Genomic DNA, 16,303 nt, shown 5'->3' with positions numbered 1-16,303 from the left:
CGGCCACAAGCCCTTGACCTTCCACCAGCCCATCCAACAGTGCCTGCTCCTTGAGGCTGGGGTGGAGAGCTCAGCCCAACGATACGCCAGTCCACATGCATCACTGGCCACTCCATTCATTCACTCACTCAACCAAGGAGCCCTTCAGTGACTGGAGGGTGGGAGGGCATGGGAACAAGGAAAGCCGGGAGCGTGGAGCAGGACACACCGAAAACAAGATCGCAGAAGGAGAGCGCGGGTAGGGGCCTGCGCTCTGCCCCTCGCCATTTCCCAGCTGTGTCATCCTGGACAAACATCCCTTACCTCAGTTTCCCCAACAGTAAAAGGGGGTCAATAACAGTACCCAACTCATAAAATTGTTATCAAGTTTAGACACATGTAAACTATTAAATACAAGTGAGATGAGCATGCAAGGGGCTAAGAAGCCTGTTTGGTACGGAAAAGTGTTCAGTAAATGGTAGACAGTAATGTTCGGTAAATAACAAGATTTGCAAAGAACGAAAAACAGTAACGAGGTAGAGAGGGCTTGGGGCTCAGGGCAGGGCACCACGAAATGAGCGTGGTCAAGAAAGCTGCCTGGAGGAGGTGACATTTGAGCTGAGACCTAAGGGATGAAATGTCAGGCTTGCAGAGGCCTGCAGTGGGAATGAGCTAGGTGCCTTCAGGGGCTAACAGCATCCACAAAGCCAATGCACCAGGGGGAGTGCGTGTGGGGGAGTCGGCAGGAGATGGGACGTGGGAGGCGGCGCCCGGCACTCTATGAGAAGGGGAGATCACGGCGCCCCAAGTCCCCATCACTTCAAACTGGATCACAGATCCTCCCTGGCCTTTGTGCTAAGGATACTTTCTAAAACCCTCACACCAACCAAGAGAAGAGAATGGAGGGCGTGAGATGGGGATGAATTCAGATTCTCCAGGCTCTTCCCAGGGCAGGATGCACATCTGCAGTCTTCTCTGTTTTCCTAGCATTTCACTGTGCTGACGTCTAGGAACCCCTGCACTGGTCGCCCCCCCCCCCCCCCGATCTTCTGCCAGAGGGTGATGGGCAAGGGCCTGCCGGGAAAATGGCTGGTCAGCTTCTGCCTTGGTGTACCCCGGGGAAGGGGGCAGGGGATCACCCCCACCTCCCGCCTCGTGGTTCATCATGAGGTCGGATGTAACCAGGAGACTGCTCAGCAGAGGCAAGAGACAACTGTTAACATCACCTGTGCCCCGAAGCTCCTGCAGACCTCAGGATACGGATCCTCACCTCTCTCCACCAGGGAGAAGCAGACACCTGCCCAGTCGAGAACTCCCAGCTCTCTGGACAGAGGCGTAAAGTGAGGAGGGACGGGAGAAGCTGACTCCAGGGCCTGGTTTATGGGTCAGTGGGAGAGCTGGGCGTACGACCCCTCTACTACTTTACTCCAAGGCTCCTTCTCCACCCCCTCCAGACTCAGGGGCGTCCCTGGCTCCAGTGCAGGGAGAACATCCCTCACCACAGGTGGGTGGGGAGCGTGAGAGTGACCTGGGCATGCCACTCACTCCAGCCCTCTCTCCAACTTCAAGCCACAATCGGATGGGGCCCCAAGCCAGCCCCAGCGAAGAAGTGGCTGCCAGCTAAAGGGACCATGGGGGAGATTGTGTGGACAAGGCAGACGTGTGCCACACCTAAGACAAGTGCATTTGGGAGTCGTTGAAGGAAACAGCGAGTATCTTGACCAACTACTAGAAAATAAATCTCCAGAAAAAAAATCCTACTTCCTTCCTCCTGTGCATCTACTCAGCCTGCTGGAGATGAGCACTCAGAACACGGCTGGGCCAGGCCATCCATCCCCACAGGGCCGGTTGTGCTGCGAGGGGGGGTGGACCACAGGGTCTGCTGAGGAACGGGGCAGGCAAGACCCCCGCTGTGTGTCTGGAGGAGAAGGAAGCTGTGTGTGTGTATCTCAGGAAAGGGGGCCCAGAGCCCTTGGGAAGGGGGCTGGCCGGGTGTTGAGGCCTGTTCACTCACCTCACCTCATGGCTTAGGAATGAGGGGTCAAGACACCCTTCCCTAACTGACTGGGCACAGAGTCCACCAGGCCTTGTCCCTTGGGGTCTCCTCAAGGAGGAGCTCGAGGGGCTTGAGTCAGGACCCGTGTTGGGGTTTGGAAGGACTCAGTGGGAAGTGGAAGGTCGAATGTGGGTGAGTGAAGTCTCCAGGGGCAGTGGGCTCGTGGCCCGGATGGAGGGTGGAAGGGACACAGGCTGAGAGGGTCATCCATTTGAACCTCATCATTTTAGGGTCACACAGGATGGAGTGAAGGTTAAGAGCATGAGTTCTGAGTCAGACAGACCTGCACCTGAGTCCTGTGTGACATCGGGCAAATGGCTTTACCTCTCTGAGCCTCACTTCTCTCATCGACAAAACAGGATGACCCCAGCATGACCTCCAAGGTCTGTGGGGAGGAGAGAGGAGATAACGCATTTGGTCCATAAGAGCTCACCAATATCTCCGGCTGTTGTTCATACTGACAGCAGCTCTCACCACTACAGATATCAGGAGTGACAAGAGCAGCAACAGCCCAGCCTCCTTAGTTCCAGAAGAGGCTTCCTTCCACTAGAGCAGCGGTTCTCAACTGGAGGTGATTTTGTCTTCCTGCCAGGGGACTGCTGGCATTGTCCAGAGATATTTCTGGTTGTCACAATTGGGGGGTTGCTACTGGCATCCAGGGGTTAGAAGCCACAGATGCTGCTCAATACCCTACAATGTACGGGACAGCTCCTATAACAATTATCTGGCCCCAAATGCGACAGTGCCAGGTTAAGAACCTCTGCTCTAGACCTGTGCTGTTCAGGACAGTGGCCAGCAGCTACCTGTGGCTATTGAGCACCTGAAATGCACTTGGCCACACTGAGATGTGCCGTAAGCATAAAATACACATTGAATTTCAAGGAGAATGAACAAGAAAACATAAATTGTCTCATTAATAACTTTTATACTGGGGCTGGCCCCACGGCTGAGTGGTTAAGTTCGCATGCTCGGCTTTGGTGGCCCAGGGTTTCGCCGGTTCGGATCCCAGGCACGGACCTAGCACTGCTCATCAGGCCACACTGAGGTGGGGTCCCACATAGCACAACCAGAAGGACCTACAACTAGAATATACAACTATGTCCCGGGGGGTTTTGGGGAGAAGAAGAAGAAGGAAAAAAAAAGAAGACTGGCAACAGATGTTAGCTCAGGTGCCAATCTTTAAAAAAAAGTAATTTTTAGATTGATTACATATTGAAATAATATTTTGGATAGATTGGGTTAAATGAAATATATCATTAAAATTAATTTCACCTGTTTAACTTAAAAAAAAATGTGGCTACTAGGAAATGAAAGGTTCCACGTGAGGCTCTCTCTGCGGCTTGCATTCTCCCTCTGTTGCACGGTGCTGGTCTAGACCGGGCTGCCTCTCTTGTTGGGGGAGAGTCTTAAGTGAAGTGCAGGTGGTGGCTGTGGGTCGTTGTGGCTGTGGCTGGTTTCTTGAGAGAGGACCAAGGGGACTGTCACATCTCCGGTCCCTGCCAGAGGGAGGAAGAGTCCCCACTCCCTGCCCCCGCTCTCGCAGGGCCTCTCTCTGCCGGGACAGAGGGAGGGCAGGGGGCCTGAGCATGGCCCCCTTCCTTACTCCCCCCCACCAGCTGGAGCCACCGTGCCAGCCTTTCAGGCTGTGCCCATGTGAACAAACAGGCGGCTATGGTGACAGCTGAAGCCTGGAGACCTGAGTGCCCTGGCTCCCAGCCCACTTCTTGGCCCAGTTTAGGACTGGGGGTGGGGAAGGGAGGGGCGCCCTCCCAGGTCACTGAGGCCTGGACCACACTCCACTGCTGTGTTATGATCCTCAGAAATCACCCCTGGGGTTTCCACGTGGACAACTGAGGCCAGGGGCAGATGAGGGGAGAGGGGCCCTGGTCTGCACGGGCCCTTTGCCCTTGGGGGAAGGAGGCTGGGGCTTGATGGCATCAGCACAGCCAGGGCCTGCTGAGGATGTGGCAGGAGACTGGCTGGACGGGATTGCCAGGGCCACTGGAGGTGGCAGAGAGACTAGGCTGGGGACTGTGTGTAGAAAGGTGGGCTGGGGAGGGTGTGTAGGAAGACAGAGGGATGGGATTTGGTGGGGTCCTGGGGGAGGCAGGGCCCTTCAGATGACAGAATGATTTGGGAGCACTAAGCCACATTGGCACCTCCAGCTCAGCTCAAGGCACAGAGAGGTTAGGGGACCCACTGGAGGTTATCAGCACAGGGTCCCACCTAAGAGTTCTGCATGCTCCCTCCTCTCAGCACTGACCCTCCCACCCCAGCCACGGGGACATTTCGAATGCTGGGAAGAGAGGGCGCTCATCCTGCCCTGCACCCTCCATGCCTTCATTCACACCAGCTGCACCTTCACGTGGCCGCCACACACACCACAGGGAGATGGGTCACCAGACTCGGCTGCTTCCTGGGGGCTGGGAGTAGTGGTGGGGCCCTCACCTCAATTTCCCCAAGCCACATCCTGCTGTCATAGAAATCCTGCACCCCACCAAAGTTTGTGGACTGGAGAAGAGGAGGAGGGGACAGGGTCCTGGATCTGGGGCACCCTTCTGACAAAGACCCCACCCCCGCACACTCAGCTGGCTGGAACAAGGTCCCTTCCTGACGCCAGGGTGAAGTCAGGGGAAAGCATTTGGGGACGTGGAGCTCATGGCCAGTGCCTGGGGACAGGCAACCACCAGCAGCCCCCACAGGGTGAAATCCGAGCCTGAGCAACCCCTAGGGCCAGGTTCTGCTCGGGCCAGCTCCCCTCTGGCCCTGCCCCAGCCCCCAGCACATCCTGGAGGAAGCTCAGCTGATCTGGGAGTGGGGCAAGGGGCTGGGCTGAGGTGGGTGCTGAGCCAGGAGGCTTTGAGGGGAGGGCAAGAGGGAGGAGAAGGGAGGTGCTGAGGGGAAAGCGGAGAAGTGAAAGCGGAGCGGATAGCGGGGAAGCTGGGGCGGTGCTGAGGCGCCCTGGGAGAGGGGCTGGCGAGGCTCAGGCGGTGGGAAGAGGGAGGCGCAGGGGAGGGAAGCTGGAAAGGGGTAGTGATGGAGCCGGGGCTGTGTCAGGGTGTGTGGGAGAGCGTCAGGATTTCGGGGAGGCTGGCACAAGCTCTGGGGGCTGTCAGGTTTCTGGGTGAGGTTCTTAAGACTTCTGGGCGCGGCGGGCTCGGGATGAGGGGCAACCCGAGCTGGAGGAAGGCTGTCCGCGTTCCCGAGTCCCGAGAGGGTCTCGGGATTTCTGGGGCCGAGATCTCGGGCTGAGCAGGGGTGGGAGGGGGGACTCGGCCCGGCGCGGTGGCCCCGCTCACCTGTAGACATCGGTCCAGAGGTAGGTGCCCAGCACGTACACGGCCTCCACGCGGCTTCCGTACTGCAGCCGCACCGTCCGCTCGTGCAGCATCTTCCCCGCAGCGCCCGGCCCCGCGCCCGTCCGCGCTCGTCGAGGTCCGCCGGGAGCACCTGTCGCAGGTGAGTCTGCTCCAGCAGCCCCTGACCGCCGGGGCCGGCGCTCTGACTTATCCTGCAATCGGTGGGCGGGGACTGCCCGCCCATCTCCTCTCGCAGTGGGCTGCGGGCCCGTCCGTCAAGCGTGGCCACGCCCTCCACACTCTTCCCCGCCCCACTGTGGTCCGGGTGAGGTCGGCAGTTGCCAATTTCTCCCTTGCAAGCTTGGTTTGCTCCATTCATTCAACATACTTTCAGTGGGCTCCTAGCTGCCAGGCGCCAGGACACAGGGCCAGTCTCCCCTCCAGGCGCCCCCAGTCTTGCGGGGCAAATAATGCACACGTGGAGCTGCCATAGGGCCGACGACCGGAGGTGGTTGGAGCCCAGAGGAAGTGGGTGCCCTAACCCAGCCTGGGGTCCGGGACCTGAGCCTTCTTAAAGGAGGTTTTTGCAAACTTAGGGGAAGGGAGGAGAGGGAGCCGCTTGAGCAAAGCCAGGAAGCCAGACACAGCCTGACATCCCCCTCCGCCCGCCAACAATCAGATCAGTATCACTAGAGGGAAAATGGGGAGAGGGGTGGCAGGGGGAGCCCAGCAGCCTACAGGGCCAGAATGCTAAGCCGAGGCATGGGTGGATGGGTGATGGGAGCCTTGGCATAGCTTCCTCAGCGAGGAGTGGTCAGGTGTGGAAGCAAAATGGGCCCTTCTGGCTGCCCCAGATGGAGGTGTCCCTGGGGAGGGTTGATGAAGACCCAGCTGGGGCTGCCTGAGAGAGCTGGAGAGGAGAGGATTGGTCTGACCAGTGTTTGTGGACTCAAATATTGATGTTCCAGTGGAGAGACAAGGAGGGGCCCCAGTTCTGGCCTGGGCGGCTGGGCAAAGGAGGCTGTCACTGCAGAGGTCAGCTTGTGTGTGTGGAGGCTGAGGTGTAGGACGACATCCAGTGAGGGCCCGCACCAGCCCCCACCCCACCCCAGACCCCGCCAGCTCTGAAACCAAGGCAGGGCCTGTTCAGATAATCCAGCCTTGTAGGAGTAAGTGGTCCTTGGTAGACAGGACAGGAAGTGGCGGGTGAGTGGGTGGAGGTTATAGGAAGGCCAGGGCAGGCTGGAGGGGTGCATGTTTGAGAGGGGATAGGGCTTCTGGGGGATGGGAGCCCTGGCAGGGGTTGCACCTGAATAAGAGGGTCAAGGTTGACAAGTGCCCAGAGCTGAGACACACCCCGCCCGCTGGCCCCAGTGGCCTCCTCGAGGGGCCCAAATTAGGAGAGAGTGAAGAACCCAGCCGCCCCTGGGTAGCCGGGATCTTCGAGGAATGTAGGGTGGAAGGGGAAAGGCCTGAGTTGCGCAGGGGTCATCTGCCCCCAGGGGTGCACCGACCCAGGGAGATGCTGGTAACTTGTGATGGGCCCCTGGTGGCCGCTGAGTGCATCATGCAATCGGGAGACAGCTTGAGGCTGGCCACCTGCCAAAGAAGAAAAAAACTTGTCCAGCTTGGAGCTGACTGTGAGACCCCCGTGGTGGGCTCTGGGTGGCCCCTACTGGAGTGAATTTTGAGCCCCTACTATGTGGCAGATACCGGGCATATGCCACGGTTCCCACTTTCCTGGGGATCCGAGAGCACGACACCCTCATTTCACCCCCGGGGAAACTGGGGCCCAGAGTGGGGGGAGGAAGCCTGCACCCCCACTGCGGCCGGCCGGGGCAGGTCACAGCAGGAGCAGGGCAGGGGTGACGTCAGGCAGAAGGCAGTGATTGTCAGGACAGAAGGACTAACCGCAGGCCCTTCCTGCCTTCTCTCTGCGTGCCAGGTGCTGCTCCAGCGGCCCTTTCATGTATTAGAATGAGGTCACTACACCCTCCCAGTAACCCCACCATTTCACAGATGACGAAAGTGAGCTGCAGAAAGGTTGAAGAATTTGCCCCCCGTCTCATAGCTCCCAAGAGTGGCAGAGCCAGGATAGAAACTGGTACGGTCATGGGGTGACACGGTCAAGTGCGTAAGAGCAGAGGAGGAATGTGGTCTCTTAACTGGGAGACCAGGAAACCTGACTTCGTGGAGCCTTGGACAATTCACCCTGCCATTCGGAGCCTCACCGTCCTTGTCCGTCAACGCGCTGACCTCTCAGCATAGATGGGAGGATGACATTAAGTGAGACCATGTGTGCAAAGCACTAGCACGAGTGTCTGGCACAAGGCGAGCGCTCAAGAAATTGAAACTCGTCTCCTTAAAAAATCCCACCCAGACCCGCTGACCCACGCTCGGGGCTCCTGCCCCTGGATCGGGGCCTGTGATGCTGGGCCACAGCGCCAGGTTGGTGTGACAGGGCCTCCGGGTGCCCGAGGGTTTAAAATAGCTGAAGTGGTCACAGCTGTTGGTGGATTCCGGGCCGGAGGTCTCACGCACCACGGCTGCTCCCACGGCTCCCCTGGGGCCCGGAAGAGCCATCTCATTGTGTCTTTTAGGGAATGCCAGCCAAGGGCAGGATCAGCTCAGGCCAGTTCCAGGCACTGATGGCACCTCACAGCCCAACTCTGGCTCCTGCTAGGCATGTGGCCAGAGAACCTGGGCTGGGAGGGACTCCTCGGAGCTGTTCCCCACGATGATCATTTACTGGGGGTCTCTGTGCTAGGCCTTGGGGGAGCCCAGTGAGTGACTCAGACATCTCATGGGCCTGCCTTGAGGAGACTGACAGCTTGCTGAGGGCATCATACAGGCAAGAATTTAAAAGGAAAGAAATGCATAAGTAATACCTGATCATTGTAAAAAAGATTAAAAAAACATGATCACCCCGTGAGCCTGGGACCAGAGAAGACCACTGTTAACATTTCTGAGCATGCTCTCGCAGGGCCTGCCCAGAGGCTGTCCCCTGCAGCTGTGGGTGACAGTGCTTACTGGGCCCGGAGGCTGTGCCAGGAGACGTTTTAAGGGCTTCGCAGCTCTTAGCTCATGTAATCCTCCCAACAACCCCATGAGATGGGAGCTATTATTATCCTCCACTAGACAGAGGCACCAACCGGCCTGGTGGGGAAGCCCGCATGGCCTTTGGACTTGGCAAACCTGGGGTGGAGTCCCGCTCTGCCCCTCACTAGCTGGGTGCCTCTCTGGGCCTCAGCCTCTTCCTCTGTATGGGGGATCCAGGGGTACCCAGCCCATGGGGTTGTAAGGAGGAATGCAATGACGCACAGTAAAATGCTTGGCATACCAGGGCCCGGCACAGATGCCAGTCCCGGTAGACGGTAGTTATTTCCTACACAGGTACACAGTCATGTGCTGCATAATGACGTTTCAGTCAACAAGGGACCGCAAATACAATGGTGGTCCCATGAGATCAGTACCACAAATCCCAGGTGTGTAGTTGGCGAGAGCATCTAGAATTGTGTAAGAACACTCTGTGATGTTCGCGACAAAAATCACCGAATGACGCACGTCTCAGAACATATCCATATTGTGAAGAGGTGCATGACTGTAGTTATTTTGAGTTTTTGTAAAAACAAGTTTCTGACTGTACCTGCTATTTCATAACACACTTTGAAAACCCTCTACGATGTGTCGTAAGTGTGCCTTCCTAGGGGGCATAATCATCCCCTTCATTGTCCAGAACTTCAGAGCTTGCAAATCAAAATAAGGTTCCAATTAGCCAAGGAGGCTCAGAGAGGGGAAGTGGTTGGTACAAGGTGACCCAGTCAGACAGCAAAGGGAAGAACCCAGGGCGGCGAGTGGCCGGTCTTTAGTGAGCGCCACTGTGTGCCAGGCTGTACCACACACCAGGCGGTCTGAGCTGTGGAAACAAGCAGCCACAGCACAATTGTGGCCATTCTTGGGAGGGGGAGGGCAGGAGCACCATGAGGTCCCCTAGAGCCACCCAAGCAGATGGCTGTGTCTGAGGACCTCCTGCACAGAAGTTCTAGAGGGGCCGCTGAGCCAGGGCCTGGGGGCTCAGAGGAGGGGAGCAGGGCTGCCATGTAGAAGGAAGGGAGGGAGTCGGGTGTCTGAGGTGTGACCCGAGGGTGAGCTGGACATGGGGAAGGGGATGGGAGAAGGATGTTCTGGCAGAGGGAAGTGCATATGTGGGGGCCTGGTGAGTCCATCCGGCCAGGGATGAAGAGAAGTGGGAGGAGCTGGCCCAGCCATGGCCATGTCACATAGGGCCTTGTAAGTCGTGCGAAGGACTTTTGGCTTTATCCTAAGGTCACAGGAAAGCCTCGGAAGGACCTCGAAAGGTGGCAATGACCGAGGCGTGCTTTAGGAAAATCACACGGCTGCCATGGGGAGCCGAATTCAATGGGTATTCTGACAGGAGGCCAGGGTGCGGAGGTGATGGGGGCCCAGGCCATCCGTTCCCAAGGCAGCTCCTCTGTGCCGGGACCTCCCCACCCTCTGACTCTGCAACCCCGGCACCCCAGCAGCCGCCCTCGAGAGCAGCTGCCTACACCCTGGCCTTTCCTTGCTCCCTCACATTCCCTTTCCTCCAGCCAAGCCCGCCCTCTGATCCCACCCCCACAGAGGGGTCTCTGGTCAGCTGGTGATGGAGGGGCTCTGGGGCTGGGGCATTAATTCCACCTCCACCTCAGCCCTCAGTCCCGCAAGACGTTTCACTTCATGGCGGGAAAGTGTGGGATGTTGCATTCATGTGGTGGCTTGAGCAAAGTTATCCAACCTTTAACCACAGGTATTCAGAACGAGGATGCTGTGTCCTGCTGTCTGCTCACCTTCCAAAGCCCTCCAGGGCTTCCATCACCTCTGGAAATGGATAGAGAGAGAGAGGGAGATTTCAAGGAATTGCTTCATGTGATTGTGTGGGCCAACTAGAAAGTCGGAAAGAGTTGACGTTGCAATCTTGAGTCTGAAATCTGCAGGATGGAAGCTCAGGCAGAGTTTCCATGTTGTAATCTTGAAGCCAAATTGCTTCTTCTTCAGGAAACCTCAATCTTTGCTCTTAAGGCCTTCAACTGATTGGATGAGGCCCACCCACAGTCTGGAGGGCTATCCGCTTTACTCAAAGTTTGCTAATTTAAATGTTAGTCACATCTAAAAAAGATGTTCATGGCAACACTAGTCTGGTGTTTGACTAAACAACCGGGTGCCATAGCCTGGACAAGTTGACACATAAAATTAACCATCACAGTGCCAAAAAGTGGACTAAGCCTTCGATTCATTAAGTCACTATCTACGGAGCCTTTACTTCCTGCGAGGCCTCCTTGCCACAACCCCAGAGGTAAGTGCTTTTATTACCCTCCTTTTACACGTCAAAGGGTAAAATGAGTTGCCTGGGGTGTCCTACCCCTGGTCACTGAGATTCAAACCCAGCTCTGCAGGAGGGCACAACTTCGATTCTTAGCCCATCCATGCCCCTAAGGCAAAGCAACAAAGTGAATCCTGGAGATGTAACGGGCCCAATGCGCCTCCGAAGGGCTGCCAGGGGGTCAGAGCGAGCTGACCGTCTGTCTGTCCTGCCGTCCAACAGGCTAGGCAGCCAGGGTCACAGGAGCCACTGAGCACTTGCTCGTCTAAATTAAGATGCACACACAGATTTTGAAGACTGAGTATGCAAAAAAGAAGGTAATTTTAAAAATTGCAGGGCCAACCCCATGGCTGAGTGGTTAAGTTCACATGCTCTGCTTTGGCGGCCCAGGGTTTGGGGGTTCGGATCCCAGGGGTGGACCTACACCACTTGTCAAGCCACGCTGTGGCGGTGACCCACATACAAAATAGAGGAAGACTGGCATGGATATTAGCTCAGGGCAAATCTTCCTCACCAAAAAAATTGACTAAAGGTTGAAACGATAATATTTTGGATACATTGGGTTCAATTAAAATATATTATTAAAATTAGCTTCACCTGTCTATTTTAATTAAAAAAAATGTGGCTACTTGAAAATTTAAAATTGCGTATGAGGAGTGCCTTTGCGGCTTGCCTTATATTTCTTTTGGAAGTGCTGGTCCAGAGTGTTCTCAGCTGTTAGGTAGGGACTGTGGCCGCCTTGTGCGTGGCTGTCTCCCCTGGGTTGAGCCTCGGTGCCTGGGCATAGCAGGTAAATATTTGGTGCAGAGAGTGGAATTGCTCTGGAGTTCCCGGAGGGCATCGGTGGGGTCAAGGGCCAGAAGATAAACGAGGAGGAGACAACGTGGTGGACGATGGAAGAGGTGGTGACCACAAGGTGGCGCCAGATCCCCATTTTAGAAGCAGAGAAAGGGTTTTCTCGCTGGAGAGGTACTGGCGGGCAGATCCTGAGAGAGCAAGGATGCCTCCCGTCTCGTCCAACCTCACTCAGCACCTTCCTTTAGCTTTTGGGACCTCTTCTCCCCAAGATGGTAGAGGTCAGGGTTCAGGGACTCCATTTGCATGAGGTCAGGTCCCTTAGAGTGGGACCCTCTCTCTGGACTGAGAGGTCACTGAGGCCCCAAGAAGGGGGAGTGAGGCCCAGAGAGGGGCTGTGCCTGCCCAAGGACACACAGCCTGCAGGTAGCAGAGCCAGGTCCTTTGGGCCTCATCCTCTGTGCTGTCCTGTTGCCTTAGTGCCTTGGTCCTGGGAGGCTGGGTTGTTGCTTCATCCTAACGAGTGCTTAATAAATAATCACCGAGCGTGTGCCAGGCGTTGGGCTGGGCAGGAGGAGGGGCGCAGGTCCATCAGACACAGTCCATCCTTACGAGCGATCTAGGTGGGTGACACGCATGTGCAGGTGTGCACACACACACACACACACACAGCCTTTTGTAAGAACACTTCTGAGTCGTTTACAGTACCCGGGAGGCAGGTGCTATGATTAGTCCTGCTACATCCCGCGAGGTGGTGATATCCTCTGTCTCTAGAATCAGTCCCATTGGATCTAAACCCTAGCCCTGACACTTGCAGGCTTATGAGACCTTGGACAAGTCATTTGACTTGAGCGTTGGTTTTCTCATCTGGGAAATGGGGTAACCACAGCACCGACTTCCCACATTGTCATGCGGTTTAAAGAGATAATACATAAAAAGGACCGGGCATGTAGAAGGCGCTCCGTTCATCTTACCTGGGGTTTTAATGGTCATCCCCCAAGGCCTCTGCTGACCAGCGCACCACCGGAGTACCGTGGAGGGAACGCACAGGCTTATGTGGGCTCCCCTGGGAGCAGCTCCTGCAACAAGAATTCAGCGAGAGGCTGTCCCAGGAAACACCAGTAGGGGACTGAGGAATGGAGCCAACAAAGCTTAGGGAGTCAGTGAGAAGAGTGGTATCAAGTTATTTACTGCAGCTTGACCCCAGGGGTCTCTGGGAGGCAGTGTGGAGCATGAGCATGCACTCAGTTATCCCAGCAAGGGGCGAGGGAGCTGGGGCATTCGTCCTCCACCCTCCAGCTGAATCATGGGGGAGGGCTGCACCTGGGTGGGGGCTGGGGTAAGTCTCCAGCACTCCTGGTCCGTGGCATGTGGCAGAGAGCCTTCACGAAGAGACACAGATGCTGTTGGAAGTCTGACTGGTATGCACAGCCTCTGCTTCAACAGAGGAGGGAAAAGTTAATTCAAGCTAAGGAAAGAAGGGAAGGCTTCATGGAAGAGGTGGACTTTGGGCTCCCCTTTGAAGAACAGGTAGGAGTTGGCTGAGCAGAGGTCGGGGAGGAGAATTCCTGGCAAGAGGCAGAGCTCAGCCAAGGGAGGGGAATGTGGAGGCTCACGGAGTGCTTGGGGTAAATGGTGGGGGGATATTTCTGGGACTGGGCAAAGCAAACAGTCAGGGGCTAAGCCGTGGAGGCCTTGAGTGCCAGGCCAGAGAGCCTTCTGGCTGGATTCTTTGGGTGGTAGGAAGCCATATGGAAGTTAGAATCCTGGTTGCCAGTGAGGGTGTTCCTGAGAGCAGGTGGGAGGCTGTGCTCTAGGTGACAGGTGGTGAGGGCCCCGATGGGGCAGTGAGGCTGAACTTGGAGAGAGGCAAAGTGGAGGTTAAAGAACTTTCTGGGGGCGGGTCCCAGGAATCCTGGAGCTTGGAGCCCTTTCTCTCCCTCCCCTGAGGCAGAAACCTCAGGTGGGCTCCTTTCTGAGTGGCTGCGCACGGCTGTGCCACATGCCCAGCTTCCAGCAGGAGGTGCCACTGACACAAGGAATGCTCAGCTGCTTCGAGCTCAAAGAAGGAAGAAAGAAGGGGCTGGCTCTGCTAACTAGCTGGGTCCCATTTTTTAGGGAGGAGTTGAGATGACACAGCAGGAGAGCCCAGTAGCTGGGTGGGCTTGGATTTGAATCCTAGTATGGATTACCCCCTCTGTGTCTTTACTTTCTGTTTATCCCACCTGTAAAATGCAGGCGATGAAAGTACATTCTTCACATGATTGTTGTAAGAATGAAGTGCGATAAAGCACGTAGAGGCCCTGGCACATAGTAGGTGCTCAGAAAATGGTGGTGGTTGTTACTGGCGGGCAGGATCCTGAGACAGGCAGAACCCATGAGGGTCGAAGTCAAGAGGCTGCCCAACAGGCTGGTCTGTCTGGAGAAGGTCACATGACTGTCCAGAGACCCAGGGCCTTGCCCGAGGATGCCCAGTCCCTCTGGATAGTCCAGCGACCCAGGGGGACCTCAAGTCACTGGGAAAGTGGGCATGGGTGACCCAATTTTAATTTCCACAGCTATGAGAGTCAATGTGAGTTTAGTGCTCTTGAGGGTGGCTTTTCTGCCTAGAAGAGATGATTCAGTCTCCTTCAATTTTCAAAAATTGAGTCAATTTATTATAGTTATAAATTCTACAACCCTACTTCAGCTTTTGGGCTCAGTGTAAAAATCTTCCTTTATGAATATAACACCTTTCAAATAATTTTTAAGTGATGTTAGATAAATGTTTGTTTACAATCTTGGTTCATTCAACATATTTAAACATTTTAAACTGCATTTATAAATTTAATACATTGCTTCTTTTGTAAATAATTCACTTGCTGTAATGACAAAGAAAACTTTCTCAAACACTTAAATAGTTCTTAGAAATCCAATAATGTATGTTTATAAATATGGTGAATTTAAATTTCACAACTATTCTAATACTGTTGTGAATGCAAGTAACCAATAATCAATCTACAGATAAAAAATGGGGTGTGTGTGTCATATGAGCCAATTCTGAGGACTTAGTAGCCCTGGAGTGCACCCCCACCAAGGTAGGAAGCGCTCCGGAGAAGCGAGCTGTACGGCGTGGTTATATATCGCTTTGGGACAAGGAACATACATCAAACATGCCAGGAATACTTTTTTTCTTTTTACTACAATCACAAGGTGTTTTGCTGTGCGCAGCAGGTACGTAGTCACGACATGTACACAGCAGGTCAGTCTGAGCCCGGTTTCTGGGAAGGAATGCTTATCTTTAAGGAAATGCTGGTGTGGTGGGAGGGCGCTCATCCCTCTGCTTGGGGATACTGTACATGTTTAAGGCAGACATACAATGCATGCATGCTCAACGGGCCATGTCAGTCCTTTCCGGAAAAACAAAGTCAGGCCATATCAGTTTTAAACCAAAATGTCTTCCTAATATACCTCAATATATATTAACTTTCCTTGTTGCTTTTCCTTTATTCCATCACCGTTGATAAACTTAGTAAGATTTCAACTTAAAAATCACGAGTCTAAATTAATCAATGATTTTTTTGTGCATTTTAAATTAGAGCCTTCAGGCTGGTCTGTTATCCCCATAGAGCATATTCTCTTAATACCAATACCTCCCGTCCCAAACATGCACCCATTACTTCTCAACACAAATGTGGAACTACTCTATGTTTCATTCTCTGAGGTCTTTATTTACTCAATTCTCATCAAGCTAAAGAGATGTGGGCTCGCTCAGGCAACGTCTCTGCCCATGACCTTGATGGGACACGAGTCATGTTTATAATCTCTTGACTTCCCAGCCCCCAAAAGGGGCGTGGTCACGGAGCCCGGCTCTGGTGGGCTCACCCTGTGTGTTCCCTATTTCTCAAGTCAGGTTTCAGACTAAGGGTTTGGGTTTGGGTTTAACTGATGGATTTACTGCTTGACCCTATTCTGAACTCTGTTCAAAGACTTCTTGTGGGGCCCACCCTGTCATAGACATTTAAATGACACCCGACTGAATCTTTGCTTTTGTCTGGCTCCTGGGGGCAAGTCTAAGGTTTTTATAGCAAAACGCAGATTAAGAAACTAGGATGCAGCTGAAGAAATCAGGGTGGGGTGGGGTTGGCGGTGGCGGTGGAGGGTAGGGGTGGGCGTTGAGCCTGGGCTGGGGTCTCCCCCTCATTCAGGTCCCGGCTTCTCGGACCACCCTGGCTAAAGTAGGATGCCCTGCCCCCGGCGCCAGCATTCTCTATCACACAAATCACCCCCAGTTTATTTTCCCCAGATTATTTGTCACTGGCTGGAAATGTCTTATGGAGGCAAATAGAAATACAGGGCATCTGGTCACATTTGAATTTCAGATGAACAATGAATAATGATCTCAGGTTGCGAATATTGCTTGAGACATAGAAAATTATTTGTTGTTTATCTAAAATTCAAATTTTAACTGGGTGTCCTGTAGTTTACCTGGCAGCCCTACTTCTTTATGTTGCTAATTGCCTGTCCTGCACCCCACCCCCACGAGCCTGTGAGGGTTCAGTCCCCTGTTCTGTTCCCTGCTGTGTTCCTGGTGCCCAGCACAGGGCCCAGCTCACGGTAGGTGTGGGAGGAAGGAAGGAAGGAAGGAACTGAGAGAGGCATCTGTTCAGGTTGGCTGCTGGGCAGAGCCAGGACCAACCGGTGAGTGAGGGCTGCAGGTCCTGGCTTTTCCCAAGAAGGGTTCTCCACCTCGGGGGCGTGACTGAGGAGCTGGCTACCTCTGGTGACTGTGCCCACAGCTCTGGGGCATTTCTG

At 54.6% G+C, this 16,303-nt stretch overlaps 1 protein-coding gene across 1 annotated transcript in view; it reads right to left on the bottom strand.

The window, feature by feature from the left end:
- Positions 1 to 5,598, bottom strand: part of PADI2 (peptidyl arginine deiminase 2) — a 43,325-nt gene extending 37,727 nt beyond the window's left edge. Inside the window, exon 1 of the mRNA XM_008506615.2 lies at positions 5,335 to 5,598. Within this exon, the coding sequence (XP_008504837.1) occupies positions 5,335 to 5,426 (92 nt within the window). The 5' untranslated portion in view covers positions 5,427 to 5,598. The remainder of the gene's footprint in view (positions 1 to 5,334) is intronic.
- Between the last annotated feature and the right edge of the window lie 10,705 nt (positions 5,599 to 16,303).

This window comes from Equus przewalskii, chromosome 2, assembly GCF_037783145.1.
Source record: "Equus przewalskii isolate Varuska chromosome 2, EquPr2, whole genome shotgun sequence".
NCBI lineage: Eukaryota > Metazoa > Chordata > Mammalia > Perissodactyla > Equidae > Equus > Equus przewalskii.
Note: the sequence above shows the minus strand (reverse complement) of the source record. Positions and strands in the feature narration are given on the sequence as shown.